This window comes from Mustelus asterias, chromosome 19, assembly GCF_964213995.1.
Source record: "Mustelus asterias chromosome 19, sMusAst1.hap1.1, whole genome shotgun sequence".
In the NCBI taxonomy this organism is placed as follows: Eukaryota; Metazoa; Chordata; class Chondrichthyes; order Carcharhiniformes; family Triakidae; genus Mustelus; species Mustelus asterias.
The window spans coordinates 19,959,881-19,983,861 of record NC_135819.1 but is presented as its reverse complement, the minus strand read 5'-3'; the positions used below and the strand labels follow the sequence as shown (position 1 = coordinate 19,983,861).

At 48.0% G+C, this 23,981-nt stretch overlaps 1 protein-coding gene across 4 annotated transcripts in view; it reads right to left on the bottom strand.

The window, feature by feature from the left end:
- Positions 1 to 23,981, bottom strand: part of gmip (GEM interacting protein) — a 94,003-nt gene that overhangs the window by 45,519 nt on the left and 24,503 nt on the right. For 3 of the 4 annotated variants that reach the window (XM_078235112.1, XM_078235114.1, XM_078235115.1), the window contains 3 exons: positions 8,651 to 8,744; positions 4,700 to 4,775; positions 3,907 to 4,027 (listed from right to left, as the gene is read on the bottom strand). In XM_078235112.1, the coding sequence (XP_078091238.1) occupies positions 3,907 to 4,027; positions 4,700 to 4,775; positions 8,651 to 8,744 (291 nt within the window). Of the gene's footprint in view, positions 1 to 3,906; positions 4,028 to 4,699; positions 4,776 to 8,650; positions 8,745 to 16,124; positions 16,230 to 23,981 lie in introns of those variants that run through there. The other variant, XM_078235113.1, reaches the window with a different exon arrangement.

Genomic DNA, 23,981 nt, shown 5'->3' with positions numbered 1-23,981 from the left:
GGGGTTAGATACAGAGTAAAGCTCCCTCTACACTGTCCCCATCGAACACTCCCAGGACAGGTACAGCACAGGGTTAGATACAGAGTAAAGCTCCCTCTACACTGATCCCATCAAACACTCCCAGGACAGGTACAGCACAGAGCTAGATAAAGAGTAAAGCTCCCTCTACACTGTCTCCATCAAACACTCCCAGGACAGGTACAGCACAGAGCTAGATACAGAGTAAAGCTCCCTCTACACTGTTCCCATCAAACACTCCCAGGACAAGTACAGCACGGGGTTAGATAGAGAATAAAGCTCCTTCTAGACTGTCCCCATCAAACACTCCCAGGACAGGTACAGCACAGAGCTATAAACAGAATAAAGCTCCCTCTACACTGTCCCCATCAAACTCCGAGGACAGATACAGCACAGGGTTAGATACAGAGTAAAGCTCCCTCTACACTGTCCACCATCAAACACTCCCAGGACAGGTACAGCACGGGGTTAGATACAGAGTAAAGCTCCCTCTACACTGTCCCCATCAAACACACCCAGGACAGGTACAGCATGGGGTTAGATACAGAGTAAAGCTCCCTCTACACTGTCCCCCATCAAACACACCCAGGACAGGTACAGCATGGGGTTAGATACAGAGTAAAGCTCCCTCTACACTGTCCCTATCAAACACTCCCAGGACAGGTACAGCATGGGGTTAGATACAGAGTAAATCTCCCTCTACACTGTCCCCATCAAACACTCCCAGGACTGGTACAGCACGGGGTTAGATACAGAGTAAAGCTCCCTGGTAACAATTTAAGAATGAAACTGGATCTGAAATTATTTGGAACCTTGGTGTTGTATTTTACCCTAAGTTGTGTTACAAGTGTGAGGTTTAAAAGATTGTTATATTTTGGGACTGTCTTTTAATGTCAGGTAAAATAGAAAAATGAAAGGCTTCCTGTAACCTATCCTGGATCCTGCCAACAGGAAAGTGGTTTGCTTGTTAACAGGGGTTCAGATTGCTTTACTGGAACAGGATGCAAGGCAATCACACATGTAAACAATGCCGAGCATCTGTGCTGACAGTGGGTAGACTGTTAGTCTCCAAAGTTCGAGGAAGTTAATAAGAATATCAGGCTTTGTAAACAGTTATACTTCAATTGTCTATTTAATTTCAAAATAAAATGAAGCTGTGAGTGTAAGGGATAGCCAAACAGCATATCTACTTGGATACATGATCCATGTGATTCATGCTGTTTTGGAGATTTGTTTGAGAGGGGAAGGGTAGCACAAAAAGCCATCATAAAATCAGATTAAAAGGTTTTCCTGAAAGATATCCCTGAGTCTTACAGATAGGTCAAGATAGGATCAAAGAGACAGTGAGAGAGGGGGATCAAATAAAGGCAGTAAGTCTCCATGGTTCAGCACACAAGAATGCTGGCAGGATCTCACGCTTGGATTGAGAAGACCAAATTGATGAGGCTGGAAGATTTGCCTAGCTTGGGCTGGAAGAAAAATCTGCAGGAAAGCCCTCACCCTGAATGACAGTGATGGGGGTTAAAAGTTACTATGAATAAAGAAAAGAATCAGAAACTAAGGGCCGGATTCTCCAACCTTGCCTGCAGCAGGGATTTTCCAGTCCTGCGGCTGTGAATGGAGATTTGGCTGAGCGTCAAATTCTACATTCTTGCTGGCAGCAGCAGACCTGAATGGCTGCAGAATTCCCCCAGCTTGAGAATCACTTCGGACAGTTTCTGGGAAAACTGAATGTCCACTTTAGCGACAGTATAAAGTGGGATTTTGGTAGTGATAAAAATAAAAGGGGAAAGTTCTATTCTGTTGTTTAAAGTATAAGCTCTTTACAAACAGTACTGTTTGGTCAGTGTTGCTTTTAGTTTGCTTGAAGAACTAAACGTCTCAAAACTTGAAATCTTGTATTATCCTTTAAGTTGGTCACTAGGAATTTTAATTTCTTTTGAAAAGTTATTTGTCATATATTTGCACCATCACTAAGACTGCCTATTTCCACCTCCATAACACTCCCCGTCTACTTATCTGCTGCTGAGACCCTCATCCATGCTTTTGTTAGCTTGTTATCTCGAAACTATTCCAACACTTTCTGGGTCAACCCTCATGTCCTCGCCCTCCACAACCTGCAGCTCTTCTGAAACTATTTCTTCTGGGAGCCTAACTTGCCCCAAACCCCATCAACCCCTCTGGCTAGCCATCTCCCTGACTGACAACACCTCCATTTTAAAATTCACATTCTGGTTTCCAAATCCCTCCATGGTTTCACGCCTCCTAATCTCTGTAACCTCCCGCAGCCCCATCATCCAGTGAGATCTCTGAACTTCTCTAATTCTGGCCACTTGTAAATCCCCAATTTCCATTTCTCCAGCATTGGTGCAGTGCTTTCAGCCGACTGGACCCTAAGCTCGGGAACTCTCTCCGTTAACCTCTTAAACCTCGCTTTCCTCCTTTACGATGCTTCTCAAACCTACACCTTTGACGATGCCATTGATTGCCGGGGTGGCACGGTGGCACAGTGGTCAGCACTGCTGCCTCACAGCGCCAGGGACCCGGATTCGATTCCCAGCTTGGGTCACTGTCTGTGTGGAGTTTGCATATTCTCCCCATGTCTGCGTGGGTTTCCTCCGGGTGCTCCGTTTTCTCCCACACTCTAAAGATGTGCTGTTAGGATGCATTGGCCGTGCTAAATTCTCCCTCAGTGTACCCGAACAGGCGCCGGAGTGTGGCCACTCGGGGATTTTCACAATAACTTCATTGCAGTGTGAATGTAAGCCTACTTGTGACTAATAAATAAACTTTATACTTTATCATCTTTCATAATAGCTCCTTATGCAGCTCAGTATCTAACTGACAATGCTCCCACAAAGTTCCAGCACATTGAAAGTGCTACGTAAATGCAAGTTGTTATTGTTGTGGTGCAGGAGGAAAGAATAAAATTATCTCAATTAGTGAGAGTTGGATGCCAGAATTCTACCGCCTCGCCTGCCCACGGAATCGGAGCGGGTGAGGGCCGGACAACGGAAATGTCCGCTGACTTCGGGCGGGACTTTCCAGTCTCGCTCAAGCGAGGACGTGTAATCTCGCCTGGGGGGAGAGAGAGGGGTACAAGATGGCAGGGTCAGAGATAAGTAAATGAGAAAGACCGCACACACATCTGTAGCACATGATGGAAATGGGTTAAAATCAATCAAAATCGTGCATGAAACACTCAAGTCAATTCATCTCCTCTGAGTTGGTTTTTGATAGATTCTTTTATCCCAATCTTAAAGAATTCAACCATTGGTGTGATATAGCTCAGTGATGGATACCCTTCAGTGCATCATGTCATATGGGTAAGCAATTGGGCTGTTGGGTAGGGTGAACTGACCGAGACCATTGTGTAGTGGTACTGGACTAATAATACAGAAGCTCAGGCTAATACCTTAGGAACACGGGTTCAAATCCCACCAAATTTAAATTCAATTAATTATTTCTTTAAAATCTGGAAATGAAAGTTGTCTCAACAATGGTAACCATGAAGCCATTGTTGGTTGTTATAAAAACCCATCTGGTTCACTGTTGTCCCTCTAGGGAAGGAAATCTGCCGTCCTTACTCGGTCTGGTCTACATGTGACTTCAGAGCCACATTGATGTGGTTGACTTCTGGTTGCCCTCCGAATTGGCCTCGCAAGCCTTTCAGCTCAAGGGCAGTTAGGGATGGGCAATAAATGCTGGCCCAGCCAGTGACGCCCACCTCTTATGAATTCTGCCTATAGCAGAATTGAGGCCAATTAGACCAGGGCCATCCTTGGTGTATAGGGTTCACCTACTCACTGGACCAGGCCGAGCAAGCTGGATCCCGAGGCTGTACCCTATCCGCTTTGTTAACAACCTTGCACTCGCCTCCTCTCCCACCTTCATTTGAGCATTGCCTGGAATGAACCAACAGGCATTCAGTCTCTGCACCGGAATTTCGGAATGCATCCTGCTCCTCTGTCGGGCGATCGCGGGCTTGCAAGTAGAAATCCTCATTCATCTGGAGGGAAAAGAGAGGAGACATGAGTCGCTGTCTGAAACTTTGCTCTTGAGATCACAGAACATCTCACTTGGCCACGTGGGTTTCAAGATGGGAGGGTGGTCCCTGGTCTGAGCCTTGGAAGAAGCTAAGGGGGGGTGGGGGGGGGGGGGCAGCTGGGACAGCGGTTGAGCCCAGGACCTTGAAACTTGGGCATCAAAGGATGAAGAAAGTGCTAACCCTGATGTCAAATAGCTGACCACATTTCACAGGTTTCATACATTTAAACTGGGCCTCGCAGCGTCCAGCTGAGATCAGCCAAGTCTGGCTCATCCAGTCACCGCCCGGGATGTTCTGTGCACCTCAGTGCCAGCCTGGGCACCAGTTCCACTTTTTATTTTTAGACAGCTTCCCGTCTGATATTTTAATCCAGGGTGACAGATTTGCTGGAAAACCCCGACCAGCAATGGTCAATGATCACATCTTGGATAACCTCATGCTTCCAAGTATCGCATGGTTGGAGGCCCAGCTGCCCAATTCTCACTTCCAGGAATCTGACAGTGGGCACGGGGCGGGAATGCCATCGCCCAACTTCCCCCACTTCCCCCCTCCCCACCCCACCCCCCCTCCCCACCCCACTCCGCCTGTTTCTCGTGGCACTGGTGGTGCTGAGGAAAACTCTCGGGGACTCACCAGGGTCTCTTCCTCAGGGGACGGATCTGAGGAGGTAAAGCTGTACTCCGCTTCAGTCATGAAGGTGTCGACTGTGCTGTAGGGGAAAGAACACGATGGCGTTAACCTGGAGGAAATTAAAGGCACTGTCTGATTGTGGGGGTGGCTGGGTGGAGAGGGAGTTAGTGGGGGAAGAGGCATTAATAACTCAAAATTTCAACATTTGAAGCTATACAGTTCCATACTCAACCATTGACTTTTAAAGGGACTGGCTAGAATCTAACCATAAGCATCCCGTGCATAGAAGCTTTGATGCTGGGTTAAAGGTCAGTCCACATTCATTTGCTCCAACATTGAACCAAGAACATAAGCAAAATGTTTGAAATGCAACACGACTACCTGTCCTATCTGGCTTGCTGTAGACATGTGACCTCTGCCACCAGAGACTCTCTCTGTAAGCTGCCATTTTCATAGAACAGAATCATAGAATCCCTACAATGCAGAAGCAGGCCATTCAGCCCATCGAGTCTGCCCGAATGACTCTCTTTGATAGACCCAGACCCTATCCCCATAACCCCACATATTTACACCATTAATCCCTCTAACCTACACATCTTGGGACACTAAGGACAATATAGCATGGCCAATCCACCTAACCCGCACATCTTTGGAGTGTGGGAGGAAACCAGAGCACCCGGAGGAAACACACGCAGACACGGGGACAATGTGCAAACTCCACACAGACAGTGACCCGAGGCCAGAATCGAACCTGGGTCCCGGCGCTGTGTGACAGCAGTGCTAACCACTGTGCCACCGTGCCGCCCTGATTTTAGATCAGTTCGATAAGGACATCACGCGGAGAAAGACACTGAGAAGCACTTTAAACTGGCTTTAAACTCGAAACACAAGGCAAGTTTGAATCACCCAGGTTACTGCCAGTGAAAGGAAATGGCATAAAGCAGAAAAAAGTTTAAAAGTAAACTTTTTTAAAGTTTATTTATTAATCACAAGTAAGGCTCACATTAACACTGCAATGAAGTTACTGTGAAATTCCACTAGTCGCCACACTCCGGCGCCTGTTCGGGTCAATGCACCCTAACCAGCACGTCTTTCAGACTGTGGGAGGGAACCGGAGCACCTGGAGGAAACCCACGCAGATACGGGGAGAACGTGCAGACCCCACACAGACAGTGACCCGAGGCCAGGAATTGAACCCGGGTCCCTGGCGCTGTGAGGCAGCAGTGCTAACCACTGTGCCACCGTGCCGTCCTTGTATCTGTAGCAGAGGTAGTAATACACCTTTAGGCTTCACTGGTGCAGCATGCAGGTTTTTCCCAGGGGGGGGGGAATGGAGTGTTGACTGTAAACGTGCAGGTCTTTCTGATCACAGCTCAGTTCCTGAGCTCCGGCAGTCAGCTGCACCTCCCCCTTTGCCTCCAGCAAGGGAGGGTCATGGTCATCTTACTGTACTGCAGATCAACAGGGGGGGCTAGATGCTGAACACACCTGGAGTACTGTGTTCAGTTTTGGCCTCCATATTTAAGAAAACTATATTCTCACAGCAGAGACAGCTCAGCGAAGGTTCACTAAATTGATGGCTGAGATGAGGAGGATGTCCTGAGTACATTGGGGCGGCATGGTGGTGCTCCGGTTTCCTCCGAAAGACGTGCTGGTTAGGTTGATTGGCTGTGCTAAATTGACCCTAGTGTCAGGGGATTAGCAGGGTAAATAAGTGGGGTTACGGGAATAGGTGGGATTGTGGTCAGTGCAGACTTGATGGACTGACTGTCCTTTTTCTGCACTGTAGGGATTCTATGATTTTCGATTGGGCCTATGTTCTCTGGAGTTTCGAAGATCAGTCACACTTTCCCCAAGAAAGGAGGGCAATCATCTTGTCAACAGCAAGGCAACATTTGTCAAAAATGCTTCCATTAGTGTGGTTCAATTACAGGGAGAATGTCGCTGGACTAGTTAGTAAGCTAGAGAGGCCCAGGCTAATGATACAGGTTCAAATCCCACGACAGCAGCTGGAGGAGTTTAACTTCAATTAATTGCCGGGGCATTGAGTTTAAAAGTTGGCAGGTCATGTTGCAGCTTTATAGAACCTTAGTTAGGCCGCACTTGGAATATAGTGTTCAATTCTGGTCGCCACACTGCCAGAAGGATGTGGAGGCTTTGGAGAGGGTACAGAAAAGATTTACCAGGATGTTGCCTGGTATGGAGGGCATTAGCTATGAGGAGAGGTTGGAGAAACTCACTGGATCGATGGAGGTTGTCTGTATAAGCGCAAGAAACAATACTTTTCACTGTGTCCCAACACATGTGACAATAATAAATCAAATCAATTCAAAAAGTAAAAAGCTCATCACAGTCATGGTGACCGCAAAACTATCAGCGAAACCCATCTGGTTCCCTTTCGGGATGGAAATCTGCCCTCCTTGACTTGGTCTGGCCTGCATGACTCCAGACCCACAGCAATGTGGTTCACTCTTAACTGTTCCCAAAAAAAAGAGTAAATTCGGGGTGGGCAATAAACGCTGGCCTTGTCAGTGATGCCGACATCCCCATAAACAAGTAAAAGCAAATTGCCTCCGACATCCAAGGACAATCTTGGGTGGAAGTGTGATGGGTGCAAAACAGAGTTGAGTCTTAAGGATGAGCTAGCCCATGTAGGGCTAGCTGGGCAGTCAGGGCTGGAAATCAGCGTTCCTGCAAGAAAGGAGGACGCTGCCCGTTGTCCCGTGCTCAGAAAATGTGGACAAACTGTTAAGGGGTCAGCCGACGTTTGGACGCTCTTAACACCGGCACAGCTAAATTCGGGCCACAATCTAGAACCGGGAAAACTGGAATATAGGAAGAAAGAAGCCTTGCTACAATTGTGCAGGGTTTTGGTGAGACCACGGACGGGAATTTCCAGTCACAGTTGCCCCAAAACCGGAAAATCCTGCTCGAGGTCAATGGATCTTTGCATGGTTCGCCCTCCCCACCTCCCCCAAGATTCCCGTTGCGGGCGGGACGGGAAAATTCCCCCCTACAGTTCAGTTTTGGTCTCCATGTTTGAGGAAGGATATCCTTGCATTGGAGGCAGAGATACGGCCAAGGTTCACTCAGTTGAGCCTACATTCTCCGGAATTTAGAAGAATGAGCGGCAATCTCATTGAGGCATTCAAGATTCTGAAGGGGCTTGACAGGGGAGACAGGGAGATTGTTTCCACTGGTGGGGAAATCTAAAACACACGAGGCACAGTCTCAGGATGAGGGGCCAGTGATTGAGATGAGAAGAAATTACTTCACTCAAAGGATTGTGAATCTTTGGAATTCTCTACTCCATCGGTCGCTCCATTATTGACCAAACTGAAGGCTGAGATTGACAGATATTTGGTCTCTCAGGGAATTGAGGGAAAAGGAGAGGAAAATGGAACTGAAGCCTCAGATCAGCCATGATCGTATTAAATGGCGGAACAGGCTCGATGGGGGCGTGTGTTTTACCCTGCTCCTATTTCTTGTGAAACAACTTGCTCTGCCCAAGACCACAAGGAACTACAAAAGGTCGTGAACGTAGCCCAATCCATCTCGCAAACCAGCCTCCCATCCATTGACTCTGTCTACACTTCCCACTGCCTCGGCAAAGCAGCCAGCATAATCAAGGACATTCTCTCTTCCACCTTCTTCCATCGGGAAAGAGATACTAAAGTCTGAGGTCACCTACCAATCGATTCAAGAACAGCTTCTTCCCTGCTGCTGTCAGACTTTTGAATGGACCTACCTCGCATTAAGTTTATCTTTCTCTACACCCTAGCTATGACTGTAACACTACATTCTGCACTCTCTCCTTTCCTTCTCTATGAACAGTATGTTTTGTCTGTATAGCGCACAAGAAACAATACTTTTCACTGTGTGTTAACACATGTGACAATAATAAATCAAATCAAATCAAATCAAATGGTGGGGATGTGACAGTTTGTTACTCACGAGTTTCCAAAGGAAATTTCTAGCTCGTCCAGTCCCCGGAATATTTCACTGTAACGTCTTGGCTTTTCATCACTCTCAACTTGAGCACTCAGACCTGTTTAGAGAATGTAGTTTGTTAAATAAAGCAGCATTGAAGATATCTTTTACTCCTCCTATTCAACCTCTCTCTGTTCTGGGGACCCGGGTTCGAATCCCGTCACGGCAAATGGTGGAATTTGAATTCAATTTAAAAAATCTGGAATTAAGAATCTACCGATGACCATGAAACCATTGCCGATTGTCGGAAAAACCCATCTGGTTCACTAATGTCCCTTTAGGGAAGGAAATCTGCCATCCTTACCTGGTCTGGCTGACATGTGACTCCAGAGCCACAGCAATGTGGTTGACTCTCAACTGCCCTCCAAGGGCAACTAGGGATGGGCAATATACGCTGGCCCAACCAACGATGCCCGTGTCGCACAAATGAGTTAAAAAAATCTCTCACTCTCTGTGGCCCTCATTAGGCAGGGAAAGCTGGTGGTGTCACTGACTGAATTCTCGCTCATTCTCGCCAGATCCCGCTGGCTTGGACACTGTTGGAAGACTGAGCAATGTGAGAAAATTGGGGTTACATTCTCCCATGGGGAAAGGCTGAGTAAATAGGGCGGCACGGTGGCACAGTGGTTAGCACTGCTGCCTCACAGTGCCAGGGACCCGGGTTCGATTCCGTACTTGGATAACTGTGTGGAGTTTGTACGTTCTCACCATGTTTCCTTGGATTTCCCCTCGGTGCTCTGGTTTCCTCCCACATATCTGTAGGTTAGGTGGATTGGCCATGCTTAAATTGCCCCTTCGTGTCCCAAGTAGTGCAGTTCAGGGGGATTAGTGGGGTAAATGTGCGGGGATAGGGTCTGGGTGATATTGTTGTTGGAGAGTTGGTGCGGGCTTGATGGACTGAATGGCCTCCTTCTTCACTAGGGATTCTTATGATATTCTATGAAATTCCTGTATTCTCTGGGGTTTAAAGGAATGCGAGGTGAACTCATAGAAACGCATAGGATTCTGAAGAGGTTTGACAGGTGAGAGATCGTTGCCCCGGCCTGGGGAATATGGAGGCACAGTCTCAATATAAGAGGCCAATCATTTAAGACTGAGATTAGGAGAAATTTCTTCCCTCAGAAAGTTGTAAATTGTTGCAATTCTGCATCTGAGAGGGCTTTGGATGTGCCATCATTGAACATATTCAAGGCTGCGACAGACACATTTTTGATTGGTGTGGGAATCAGGAGTTTTGAAGAGTGGGCAGGAAGGTGGAGTTGAGATAGAAGATCAATCATGGTCTTATTGAGTGGTGAGCAGTCTCAATGGGCCTTAAGGTATACTCCTGCTCTCATGCCTTGTGTTCTTAATGCACCTCAGCTTATGGTAATGTAACAGTCATGGTGATAGATTGACAATCCACTGACTATGGGTGGAATTTTACTGGCACATCCGCCTGAAGTTCTTATGACCCCGCCCGAGGCCAACGGAATTGGACTGGGCGTGCCGGTAAAATTCTGGCCTGTGAGTTCAAGTCCCACCATCGTGATCTGGATGTAATAAAACTGGCAGCTTGTGAGCACCAATGGAGACTCCTCAGTTGTTGTAGTGACCAACGCAGCAGTGCCTTTTGGGGAAGGGACCTCCTCAGTAGACCTGACCTGACCTGTACATGTCAGGTTGACACAATGCCCTCTGTGGAGACTTGGCAAAGCAATCAATTGTAAAAGCCATTGCTTAGAAGAAGGCCCATCACCACCTTGTTATGGAAAACAAATATAGACTTCTTACCATCAAGACAACCCCACGACAAATTGTCAAAAATATTTAAGACTCAGGATCAATACTCCTTTCTGGGAGCCCTCATACAGACCTTTTCCCAGTTTGGCTTAGCTGATATGGTCTAAGTGAGCCTGAAGCTCAAATTTCACCATACACCTTTGACATGTCCAACCCACATTCCCCTCCCTTTCTTTAGGTTCAGTTGATCGCACTCTGGCCTCTGAGGGAAAAAAGGTGCGAGCTTGAGCCTCATCCCAGAACCCAGAGCGACAACCAGGTGACCTACTGTCATCTTTCAGTTCAGATGTTTAGGTTTGTGGTCAATGGTAACCTCCCGAGGATGTTGGGTAAGAAGTGGCCCATAAGTGACCAATAAATAACTGGCTACTTAAGGACCTCAACTAGGATGAAGGTGAGGCATTTGGTGCAAGGCTTATATGCAATTTTGAGGCTGGGAGGAAGGGTTTGGGGATGGGGGGGGGCGGCGGGGGTGGTGGGAAGTCCAACAGGTCACCCTTCTTGAGTCTGGGGTGGGAGGAGTATCAGTGGGCCTACTTTTCCCATTCCCAAAGGAGAATCTGGGGACTGCTTGTAATCGCAGTGGTGTTCCCATGAACTTGCTGCCCTTATCTTCCAGGTGATAAAGGGTCACAGGTTGGAGGTGCAGTTGAGTTGAAGACCTGGTGAGTTGCTACATTGCATCTTGTAGATGGAACAGACTGCTACCACTGTACATCAGTGGCGGAGAGAAGGAACGTTGGAGGTGGTGGAAGTGGTGTCAATCAAGCGGGGCTGCTTTGTCCTGGATGGTGTCGAGCTTCTTGAGTGTTGTTGGAGCTGCACCCATCCAGGCAAGGGGAGAATATTCCATCACACTCCTGACTTTTGGCTTGTTGATGGTGGACAGGCTTTGGGGAGCCAAGAACTGAGTTATTTACCATAGAATCCCCAACTTCTGACTTGTTCTACTGGCCACGGTATTTATGTGACTGGTCCAGTTTTGGTTTCAGATCAACGTAACCTCCCAGGATGTTGATCATGGGGAATTCAGCGATGGTAATACCACTGATTTTCAAAGGCAGATGGTTGTTATTTGAGATAGTCATTTTCTGACATGTGTGGTTTGAATGTTACTTGTCATTTATCGACCCAAGCCTGGATATTGTCCGGGTCTTGCTGCAAATAGACATGGACTGCTTCACTATCTGAGGAGTCGGCACAGAACACTATGCAATAATCAGGCAAACATCCTGACTTCTGACCTTATGATGGAGGGACGGTCAGTGATTGTTGCGCCCAAGGATGTCCTGACCTTGAGATGATTGACCTCCAATGACCACAATCATCTTCCTTTCTCCAGGTATGACTCCAACCGGTGGTGAGTTTTCCTCCTGATTCTTATTGACTTCAGTTTATCGAGGGATCCTCAATGCCACACTCGGTCAAATATTGCCTTGATGTCAAGGGCAGTCGCTCTCAATTCATCTCTTGAACACAGGTTACATCTCTGTGGCCTAGAGTTATGGCCCTAGTGGAACCTCATTATTATTAAAAGGAAGTTACCCTTCCCCTAACGACATGTGACAACACTGTCACACCGGTGTACAAAACCTCAGCACCCTAGTCCAAATTCCATTTGCCCATTAATGTAACAGAAGAGGCAAAGAATCTCAAACATGCTGAGCTTCTGCCCTCTAGCATTTAAACAATCAACATCAAGGTTTCCTTTCTAAAAAAAAATTCACGTCACGCGTCACTTGAGAAAGGTGGACTATTTGTTCGAACTAAGGTTATCCGTTCCCTTTAAGCCATGCCAAAGTTTCCTCTTTTCCAAAAATTTCAGGGGCCCATTTCCTTAAATTCCCCTGGGCAAGTTAAGTTGCCAACGCTTGCCGCTGCCTCATCCCCGCGGCAGACGCACTGAAATAAATCACTAACTGTTTGGGATTATTACACAAAGAGCAGGAAGCACAGAGTTAATGAACTGAATGTAGTACTCAGATTGCTAACCATCTGACTCAATAAAATTGGCACTTGCGTCCCGGATGTGTCAATGCATTCTTCTGGTAGATGTGAAGCAATCAAAATGTACAAGGGTTTTGTGCAATAGGTATGTGCACAATGTATATGAATTTGTTACATGTAAGTGAGAGGTGTTATGTTTCCCTCAGTGGCGCCACTTGAGTCAGCAGATCATGAGTTCAAATCCCACAGCATAACAGGAACACATCATATAATCTGGCAGTGCTGAGGGAGTGCTGCACTGCCGCAATTGGCAGCTTTGAGATCGGATGCCAAACTGAGGTTCCCCGCCTGCCTTTTAAGCAGATTTAAAACAGACTTGAGGAGGCACTACAGGTGGGATTTTACAGTCTCGTCCGTCCCGAAACCATAAAATCCCGCCCGAGGTCAAGGACCTTCCCATGTTCCGCCCCTCGCCTGCTCCGATTCCCGCGGGCCAGTAAAATTCCGGCCTGCGGGCAAGATTCTCCAGCCTCCCAGGCGCATCTTTCCCGCCGGCAGGAGGTGGCGTGTTGTTTGCTCGCGACGGGATTCTCCCGTCAATGGGCGTTCCCAGTGACGTCACCGCACGCTGGCGGGAAACCCGCGGGCTGGGGCGCACTGCCAGCAGGACCGGAGAATCCCAACGGCGTGAACGGCCGGAGAATTCCGGCCTACTTTTCTCAAAGGTGGTGAATCTGCGGAATTCACCACTCCAGACTGCGGTGGGTGCCGGGGCACCGAGTAAATTTAAGGAGAAGATAGACGGATTTTTAATTAGTAATGAGGTTGAAGGGTTTGGAGGAGGGGCAGGAAAGTGGAGTTGAGGCCTCGGTGAGATCAGCCATTGAATGGCGGAGCAGGCTCGAGGGGCTGAATGTCCTACTCCTGCCCCCAGCTCTCACGCTATTTTCAGGTGGATTGCCAGAGGGAACCCTCCCTATGTCTTAGCCAACATTCGTCCCTCAACCAACACTGCTTAAAGATGATTACCTGGTCAGTTACCTCAATGCTGTTTGTGGAAGCTTGCGATGCATAAAGCTGTGTTTGCTAGGTTGCAACAACAACATTTCAAAAATTCTTCTTTGTCTGTACAGTGGCCTGAAGTCATGAGCAGCATGGGGTGAAGGTATTTATTTTCCCTTCCTTGTATTAACCATTACTGCAAAGTGTCAGCCGTGCCTTTATGATAGTCAGCTTCCTATTTCGAGAGGAACAACTTGCCGCAGAGAGGCAGCCACGTTTGCGTTTGAGTGACAGACAGATCAGTCCCTTTGTTTCCATGATGATGCAGCCAAGGGAATGCATTGCCTAAGCTGCAACTCACCCTGTCGTAAGCAAGGCAGTGGCAGCAGTTACATACCACCTATTTGGCACGTCCGCTACGACTCTCACCAACTTCCACAGATGCACCATAGAAAGCATTCTTTCTGGTTGTATCACAGCTCGGTATGGCTCCTGCTCTGCCCAAGGGCGCAAGGAACTACACGAGGTCGTGAATGTAGCCCAATCCATCACTCAAACCAGCCTCCCATCCATTGACTCTGTCTACACTTCCCGCTGCCTCGGCAAAGCAGCCAGCATAATCAAGGACCCCACGCACCCCGGACATTCTCTCTTCCACCTTCTTCCGTCGGGAAAAAGATACAAAAGTCTGAGGTCACGTACCAACCGACTCAAGAACAGTTTCTTCCCTGCTGCTGTCAGACCTTTGAATGGACCTACCTTGCATTACATTATCTTCCTCTACACTCTAGCTATGACTGTAACACTATATTTTGCACTTTCTTGTTTCCTTCTCTATAGCGTGCAGGAAATAATACTTTTCACTGTATACTAATACATGTGACAATAATAAATCAAATCAAATCAAGGGAGACTGCAGCGACTCACCAAAAAATCTTCAAAAATACCAAAAAAGTAAAGTTTATTTATTAGTCACAAGTAAGGTTTACATTAACACTGCAATGAAGTTACTGTGAAATTCCCCTAGCTGCCACACTCCGGCGCCTGTTCGGGTCAATGCACCCAAATCAGCACTTCTTTCAGACTGTGGGAGGAAACCGGAACACCCGGAGGAAACCCACGCAGACACGGGAAGAATGTACAGACTCCGCACAGACAGTGACTCAAACCAGGAATCGAACCCGGTTCCCTGGCGCTGTGAGGCAGCAGTGCCAACCATTGTGCCATTGTGCCACCCAAACTGGTGACCTCTGCTAACCAGAATGACAAAAGCAACAGGTACACAGGAACATCACCGACTCCAAGATCCAGTTCATAAGACATCGGAGCAGGAGTAGGCCATTGGGCCCATCGCGTCTGCTCCTCCATTCAATGAGATCATGACTGATCTGATGTGATAATCCTGAACTCCACTTTCCTGCCTTATCCCCATTACCCTCGATTCCCTTACTGATTAAAAATCTCTCTATCTTAGCCTTGAACATACTTAACCCAGCCTCTACAGCCCTCTGCGGGAAAGAATTCCACAGATTCACTACCCTCTGAGAGAAGAAAGACCCCCTCATCTCTGTGTTAAATGGGTGACCCCTTACTCTGAGATGATGCCCTCTGGTCCTAGACTCTCCCACAAGGGGAAACAGCCTCTCAGCATCTACCCTGTCAAGTCCCCTGAGAATCTGATATGCTTCAATAAGGTCACCTCTCATTCTTCTAAATCCCAAGTCACATAGTATTTAGACATGGTCACTGGGCCATAATCCTGGAATTCTTTACTTAACGGCACTGTGCAAGTGGGGCATGGTTGCACAGTGGCTGGCGCTGCTGCCTCACAGCACTAGGGACCCGGGTTCAGTTCCTGGCTTGGATGGCTGTCTGTATGGAGTCTGCATGTTGTCCCCATGTCTGCGTGGGTTTCCTCCGGGTGCTCCGGTTTCCTCCCACAGAATGAAAGACGTGCTGGTTAGGTGCATTGGCCATGCTAAATTCTCCCTCAGTGTACCCAAACAGGGCGCTGGAGTGTGGCGACTGGGGTATTTCCACAGTAACTTCATTGCAGTGTTAATGTAAGCCTTACTTGTGGCACTAATAAATAAACCTGAACTTAAGTGGCTTCACTGTACAGGTTGCATGTCTCAAAGCCTGACTGATGTCGAAATTTATTTCCAAGTCCAAACCATTTTTAATTGAAGACATTCGGGCCACAACCACAGTACTTGCTCTGTTATGTTCTGTGTTACCTTCTCAGCAAACAGGCTGGCACAGAATTTGATTGGAAAATAATGGCAAGTTTAATGACGGTCCACGTTTTCTATGTGTAAATCGCATAGAGACTCGTAATGATCGAGGAAGAGATATCAACTGAGTTGCAAATCGCCACAAGCTACTTGTAAATTTGAGGCATTCCGTCTGTAACTTCGCTGAAACGGCTTTTTGCTGTCAGCCACTATCTCCCCCACCCTCCCCCCGCCATCTCCCCCACCCTCCCCCCCGCCATCTCTGAGTGAGTTTCAAGGAATTGCTTCAAGAAACTACAAAAGGGTCGTGAACGAAGCCCAGTCCATCACGCAAACCAGCCTCCCATCCAATGACCCCGTCTACGCTTCCCGCTGCCTCAGGAAAGCAGCCGGCATAACCAAGGACCCCACGCACCCCAGACATTCTCTCTTCTTCTGTCGGGAAAAAGATACAAAAGTCTGAGGTCACGTACCAAGAACAGCTTCTTCCCTGCTGCTGCCATCAGTCTTTTGAACGGACCTACCTCGCATTAAGTTGATCTTTCTCTGCACCCTAGCTGTGACTGTAACACTACATTCTGCACTCTCTCCTTCTCCTCTATGTACTCAGTGAATGGTATGTTTTGTCTGTATAGCGTGCAAGAAACAATACTTGGCATTGTGTCCCAAAATATGTGACAATAATAAATCAAATCAAATGAATTAACTAAGTAAACTCACTGAGCAAAGTCAGGGCTGCTACGTAACAGCATCAGCATCTTTTTTTAGTGAGGAGATTTATGTTCCTGCAACAACGGACGACCTCTCCAGCCCAGAACTCTCATTCTGACAGGTCATAAATTGTTGTTGGAGATTTTGTTTTCTCGTCCTTGCCCTATCGTCATTCTTTTCTCCACTTTCAATGCAGTTGTTCATTTCCTCTTTTTACTTCTCATTCTGTACCTGATTTGGCTCCAATTAACCCTATTTCTTTCTCCGCCGTTGCACTATTATTCTCAATCTTAAAGCTCGCTGCCTAAGGGAACGGACTGTCCCATCAAAGTCCCAGTTTTCACATCATCAACATGTCCTCCCAGTGAATTACGGCTCATTTTTCCTTCCTGGCTGCCAGGTTAATGAAAAAAAATGCAATAATAACAAGTCATTTAGCAAAATCTGGACCATTAACTTGCAGTCCTCACCCTATCCTCGGAGTCTGCCATACGTGGTAAAGTTCCTCGAGTGTTTATAGCTAAACTTCTCTGACAGAGCAATATTCTTCCCTGCCCTTCCCCAAGTATTCCCTCCAAGAATCTTAGCAACTCCTGCAAACTCCCCGCCAAGACCGAGGACTTACATCTCCTGTAGAAAATGAAGGCTGAGTTCGGGGACAGAGTTTCGGGCTGGTTCCACGGTTTCCTGTAAGGCGCAGACAGTCTCCAACCACAAACGGATGCGACGTTGTTGCTGAGGGGAAGGAGGGCTGAAAGCTCAGACTGCAGCGAGTCGCTCACTTCTTTCCCATTGACAGCGCGGTGAAGGAGAGGCTGTTGGGTGGCTGGTCAGTCACTGCAGGTTTGTCGGGATAGGTTGCTTGCTCCCGGGCGCTTTGTGACAAAAGAGCAGAGAGGTGCCCTCCCGTCCCACACCCCACCGCCCCCACCCCCGCCCCCAACGTCAAAACCAGTCTCCAGACAGGAATGTACCACCTGTAAACCCACTCTCAACCAGTGACCTACATCAAACTTCCGCTTCCAATAGACTGCAGGTTTGACACACACACACACAAACACATGTACACACACGCACACACACACAAACACATGTACACACACACGCACACACACACAAACACATGCACGCACACACACACAAACACACATGCAAACACACACACGCACGCACACACAAACACATGCACACACACGCACGCACACAAACACATGCACACACACACACAAACACACACAAACACATGCACACACACGCACACAAACACGCATGCAAACACACACACGCACACACACACACACACGTGCACACACACATGCACACACAAACACGCATGCAAACACACGCACGTGCGCACACACGCACGCACACACACACACACACGTGCACACACACTGACACGCACACACACACACAAATATGGATGCAAATGCACACACACACGCACAAACACACACACACACACACACAGACGCATACACACACGCACACACACACACACAAACACACGCAGGCGTGCACACACGCACACACATATCCACAAACACACATACACACACACGTTAGACAAATCCTCAGAAGCAGAGGGAGCAGGGTGGAAAGTATATTTTTTTAAAGTTGCATTTATAGAGTACATTTCAACCCACTGGAAGTTTCAAAGCATTTCACAGCAGAAATGTGGAAAGCACGGCAGTCAATTTACTTCCAGCAAACCTTTGTTTTATTCATTCCTGGGACATGGGCGTCGCTGGACGGGGCAGCATTTATTACCCAGCCCTAGTTCCCCTTGGAGGGCAGTTGAGAGTCAACCACATTGCTGTGGCTCTGGAGTCACATGTAGGCCAGACCGGGTCAGGACGGCAGATTTCCTTCCCTAAAGGACATTAGTGACCCAGATGAGTTTTTCTGACAATCGACAATTTGACATCCACCCAAACAGATGGATGGGATTTTGGTTTAACGTCTCATCTGAAATTCTACCCCTTTAACAGCACTGTGCCACGTGGACTGAAGTGATTCAAAGCCTATCCACCATCTACAAGGCACAAGTCAGGAGTGTGATGGAACACTCCCCACTTGCCTGGATGGGTGCAGCTCCAACAACACTCAAGAAGCTTGACACCATCCAGGACAAAGCAGCCCCGCTTGATTGGCACCACATCTACAAACATCCACTCTCTCCACCACCGATGCACAGTGGCAGCAGTGTGTACCATCTACAAGATGCACTGCAGCAATTCACCAAGGGTCCTTAGGCAGCACCTTTCAAGTCCGCGACCTTGACCATCTAGAAGGACAAGGGCAGCAGACAGACAGGAACACCAACACCTTCTCAAGGGCAATTAGGGATGGGCAATGAATGCTGGCCAGTCAGTGACGCTCACACCCCATAAATGAATTATAAAATATGATCAGTGGCAACCCACAGTGGCACTAAATGATCACCAAGATAGTGCAGTGAAGTTGCAAAGATATTACAAGACTAGCAGTACTTGGTCTTGGTGCTTTGTAATGTAATGAAAGCCTACTTGTGACACTAATAAATAAACTTTAAACTTGAAACTTATTTGACTCCAGACCCCCAACAATGTGGTTGACCCTTAACTGCCCTCGGAAATGGCCAAACAAGCCACTCAGTTCAAGGGGCAATTAGGGATGGGCAATAAATGCTGGCCCAGCCAACGACACCCACAACCCGCGAAAAAATAAAGGCCGGAATTTTACCGGCACGCCCATCCCGATTCCGGGGGCGGGCAAGGCTCGGAGAAAGGCACTCTGCGCTGGCCTTGGGCGAGATCATACGAACCTCGGGCGGACGTGCCGGTAACATTTCGCCCAAAGAAAGCAAAAATTGCAGGAAGTGTTTGGAAAGATTATGAAGCATTTGGCCGAGGAAGATGATGTAATGAGGAGCACACACAGCATCGCCGAGCCATTTTTAAATAGCACTCACTGTTTTCACAATCTCTCTCTAATTCCCCCTCTTAATGCCAGGCACCAAGCTACTTCCTGGATGACAGTCAGATGGCCCAATCCGGAGACAACGCCAAGGATCCTCTTGGTTCAGAAGGAGTCTGTACCGCCTGGCAGCTCAAGTCTCCACCTTCAAACAAGCAACTCGGACTCTGTAACATGTGTGGCCACAGCGGGTACCTGACTGGGTACCGGACATAGCAGCGATGAAGTTCATTTAGTCAGTCTGAAGCTGGGTACCAGAAACAGCAACAGTTCACAAAATACACCAAATTCTGGGGTGGTGGTGACTGTTTACACTTTACACAGATGTGGTTAATGACGTTCGCTCAAACATCTCAGTACCAATTAACCCAACATCTACCTGGTTAAAAGAAGCAGGATTAGAGTGGGACCTGCGGTGAGGTAGCTGTGGATTTGGTCACTCCACTGATACTGTGAGCCAGAGAGTCCCTAACTGTGGCTGAGGGGGTGATGATGTGGAGATGCCGGCGTTGGACTGGGGTAAACACAGTAAGGAGTCTAACATCACCAGGTTAAAGTCCAACAGGTTTATTTGGTAGCAAATGCCACACAAGCTTTCGGAGCGCTGCTCCTTCGTCAGGTGGAGTGGGAGATCTGCTCATAAACAGCAAACAGGGCATATAAAGACACAACTCAATTTGCAGAATAAGACTCGATTCATTATTCTGTAAATTGAGTTTGTGTCTTTATATGCCCTGTTTGCTGTTTATGAGCAGATCTCCCATTCACCTGACGAAGGAGCAGCGCTCCGAAAGCCAGTGGCGTTTGCTACCAAATAAACCTGTTGGACTTTAACCTGGTGTGGTTAGACTCCTTACTGAGGAGGCGTGTCATTGTTATGGTGGGGGTGGGGGAGGGGAGGTTTCATAGATTAGAATCCCTACAGTGCAGAAGGAGGCCCTTCGACCCATCAAGTCTGCACTGACTCTCCAACAGAGCATTGTGCCCAGGCCCACTCCCACCCTATCCTCGTAACCTCATGTATTTACCCTGCTAATCCCCCTAACCTAGTCATCTTTGGACACTAAGGGGCAATTTAGCATAGCTAATCCCCCTAACCTACTCATCTTTGGACACTAAGGGGCAATTTAGCATAGCTAATCCCCCTAACCTAGTCATTTTTGGACACTAAGGGGCAATTTAGCATGGCTAATCCACCTAACCTGCACAATTAAATTGATCTTTCTCTACACCCTAGCTATGACTGTAACACTGCATTCTGCACCCTCTCCTTTCCTTCTCTATGAACGGTATGCTTTGTATAGTATGCAAGGAACAACACTTTTCACTGTATACTAATACATGTGACAATAATAAATCAAATCAAAATCTTTGGACTGTGGGAAGAAACCAGAGCACCTGGAGGAAACCCATGCGGACACAGGGAGAACGTGCAAACTCCACACAGTCAGTGACCTGAGGCCGGAATTGAACCCACTGTGAGGCAGCAGTGCTAACCACTGTGCCACAATGCCACATTGTGAAGACTGTAAAGGCTTTTGAAGCTTTGTCTGTCATACTCTAAGATTACCAAAGTGTCATTGGCCACAGTTCACAGGCTCTAGTCTAATATTTGGTGTTCAATGATTGCGAACAAATGGTTGTGGTTGTTAGACAGGTTTGGTGAGTGGGCTAATCAATGGCAGATGCAGTATAATTTGGATAAATGTGGGGTTATTCACTTTGGAAGCAAAAACAAGGCGGCAGATTACTACCTGAATGGCTGTAAATTGGGAGAGGGGAGTGTGCAGTGCGACCTGGGTGTCCTTGTGCACCAGTCGCTGAAGATAAGCATGCAGGTGCAGCAGGCGGTAAAAAAGGCAAATGGTATGTTGGCCTTCATTGTGAGAGGTTTCGAGTACAGGAGCAGGGATGTGTTGTTGCAATTATACAGGGCCTTGGTGAGGCCACACCTAGAGTATTGTGTGCAATTTTGGTCTCCTTTTCTGAGGAAGGATGTTCTTGCTCTCAACGGAGTGCAGCTAAGGTTTACCAGGCTGATTCCAAGGATTATATGAGGAGAGATTGACTCGGTTAGGATTGTTTTCGCTGGAGTTCAGACGAATGAGGGGGGAATCTCACAGAGACTTATAAAATTCTAACAGGACTAGACAGGGTAGATGCAGGGAGGATGTTCCCGATGGTGCGGGAGTCCAGAACCAGGGGTCACAGTCTGAGGATTCAGGGTAGTCCATTTAGGACGGAGATGGGGAGACATTTCTTCACCCGGAGAGTCTGTGGAATTCATTACCACAGGAAGGAGTTGATGCCAAAACATTGAATGTATTCAAGAGGCGGCTGGATATAGCACTTGGGGGCGAATGGGGTCAAAGGTTATGGGGAGAAAGCAGGATTAGGCTATTGAGTTGGACGAGCAGCCATGATAGTGATGAATGGCGGAGCAAGCTCGAAGGGCCGAATGGCCTCCTTCTGCTCCTATCTTCTATGTTTCTACGTTAACACGGGGAAGAAACAAGTACAACGTAGCAAATGGAAAACATTATCCTTTCTACCCAGGCTGGAAATTCTGCTTTTCTGGCACTCAACCATAACATGCAGTGTCTTAGAAGACGGACCAAACACATGTGACATGTACCTCTGAAGGGTGGGCACCGTAAAATAAAATGTGGGGATCTGTGCTCTAAGCCATGCTGACCAGGTTCATATCCTAACCCGTGCCAATCAGAAATGGCTCCGATACTGGGATAACCTGCCTGAGGCAGTGAGGGGCACATAGCCGAGGTACTGAAGAAGTGTCAGGGGCGGCACAGTGGTTAGCACTGCTGCCTCACAGCGCCAGGGACCCGGGTTCGACTCCCAGCTTGGGTCACTGTCTGTGTGGAGTCTGCACGTTCTCCTCGTGTCTGCGTGGGTTTCCTCCGGGTGCTCCGGTTTCCTCCCACAGACCAAAGCTGTGTGGGTTAGGTGGATTGGCCATGCTAAATTGCCCCTTGGTGTCCAAAAGATGTGCAGGTTAGGTGGATTGGCCATGCTAAATTGCCCCTTAGTGTCCAAAAGATGTGCAGGTTAGGTGGATTGGCCATGCTAAATTGCCCCTTAGTGTTCAAAGATGTGCAGGTCAGGTGGATTGGCCATGCTAAATTGCCCCTTAGTGTCCAAAGATGTGCAGGTTAGGTGGATTGGCCATGATAAATTGCCTCTTAGTGTGGGGGGGATTAACAGGGTAAATATGTGGGGTTACGGGGATAGGGCCTGGGTAGGATTGTTGTCGGTGCAGTATTGATGGGCCAAATGGCCTCCTTCTGCACTCTGGGGGTACTGTGCGAGGTAAAGAGGAGAGTGTAGGGGAGAACGAGAAAAGCAATGGTTACTCCGTGTCTGGTTTAATGCTGGCTCCCATGAACTGAGAACTGAGTCCAGCTGCGATGCCTCATATTGCCAAAGAGCCCACTAATATATGAAGCAGAACGGACAGACCCCATGGAGCTGTAAGCGATTTGTTTCAGGGTATAGAGGGGGAGAGTGGATCAATATTAGGCTCTCAATAGAAAGATAGGGCCCAGAACTAAGACTGTAAGTTAGAACACACCCCCCCAGACCCCGACCCACCTCCAGGGTGTGGAGACTGACCACTGGGACTCGGTGTAATAGAGATTCATTGCTCTGATGCAGTAGGCTGTCTGTGCACACAGAGAGAGAGACAGAGAGGGACCTTTCCACCACCACTTTGCACAGCAGTTGGATATGCAGCTACCAGGCCTCACACCCCTTTAAAAAAATGGTTCTGTCAGTGATTAACCAATTTAATTTCAGCCAAGGACATCCTAACCCTGGTATTTAAAACACAACCCAGTCAGTCAGAGGTAAACACACGCCTCCCCAAGCTGCTCCCTCGAACATACCGACTCGCATTCCATTCATTCCTCCTCCTCTCCAAACACTATTTCAGTTCATTCCCTGTTCTCCCCCACCACTACCACCATATTCTCTCCTGAAGGCACCAACTCAGTCCAAAGATGTGCAGATTAGGTGGATTGGCCATGCTAAATTGCCCCTTCGTATCCAAAGATGTGCAGGTTAGGTGGATTGGCCATGCTAAATTGCCCCTTAGTGTCGGGGGATTGCCAACGTAAAAACATGGGTTAAGGGGTTAGGGACTGGGTGGGATTGTTGTCGGTGCAGGTTCAAAGGGCTGAATGGCCCCCTTCTTCCCGGGGCGGCACGGTGGCACAGTGGCTAGCACTGCTGCCTCACAGCGCCAAGAACCCAGGTTCGATTCCCGGCTTGGCTCACTGTCTGCGTGGAGTTTGCACATTCTCCCCGTGTCTGCGTGGGTTTCCTCCGGGTGCTCCGGTTTCCTCCCACATTATGAAAGACGTGCTGGTTAGGGTGCATTGACCTGAACAGGCTCTGGGGTGTGGCAACTAGGGGAATTTCACAGTAACTTCATTGCAGCGGAAGCCTTACAGAACAGTAAGCCTTACTTGTGACGAATAAATATACTTTACTTTTTTTAAACTTGAACTTCTGTAGAGTAGGGATTCTATGATTAACTCCTGCGGTGACTGGGGGAAAGGAGCTGGGAGTCTCTGTCCAAAGGCCAAAGAGCAGAGACGTTGGGCATGGGCAGAGTGGGGTTTGGTCGCAATTTCCCTCCTGAA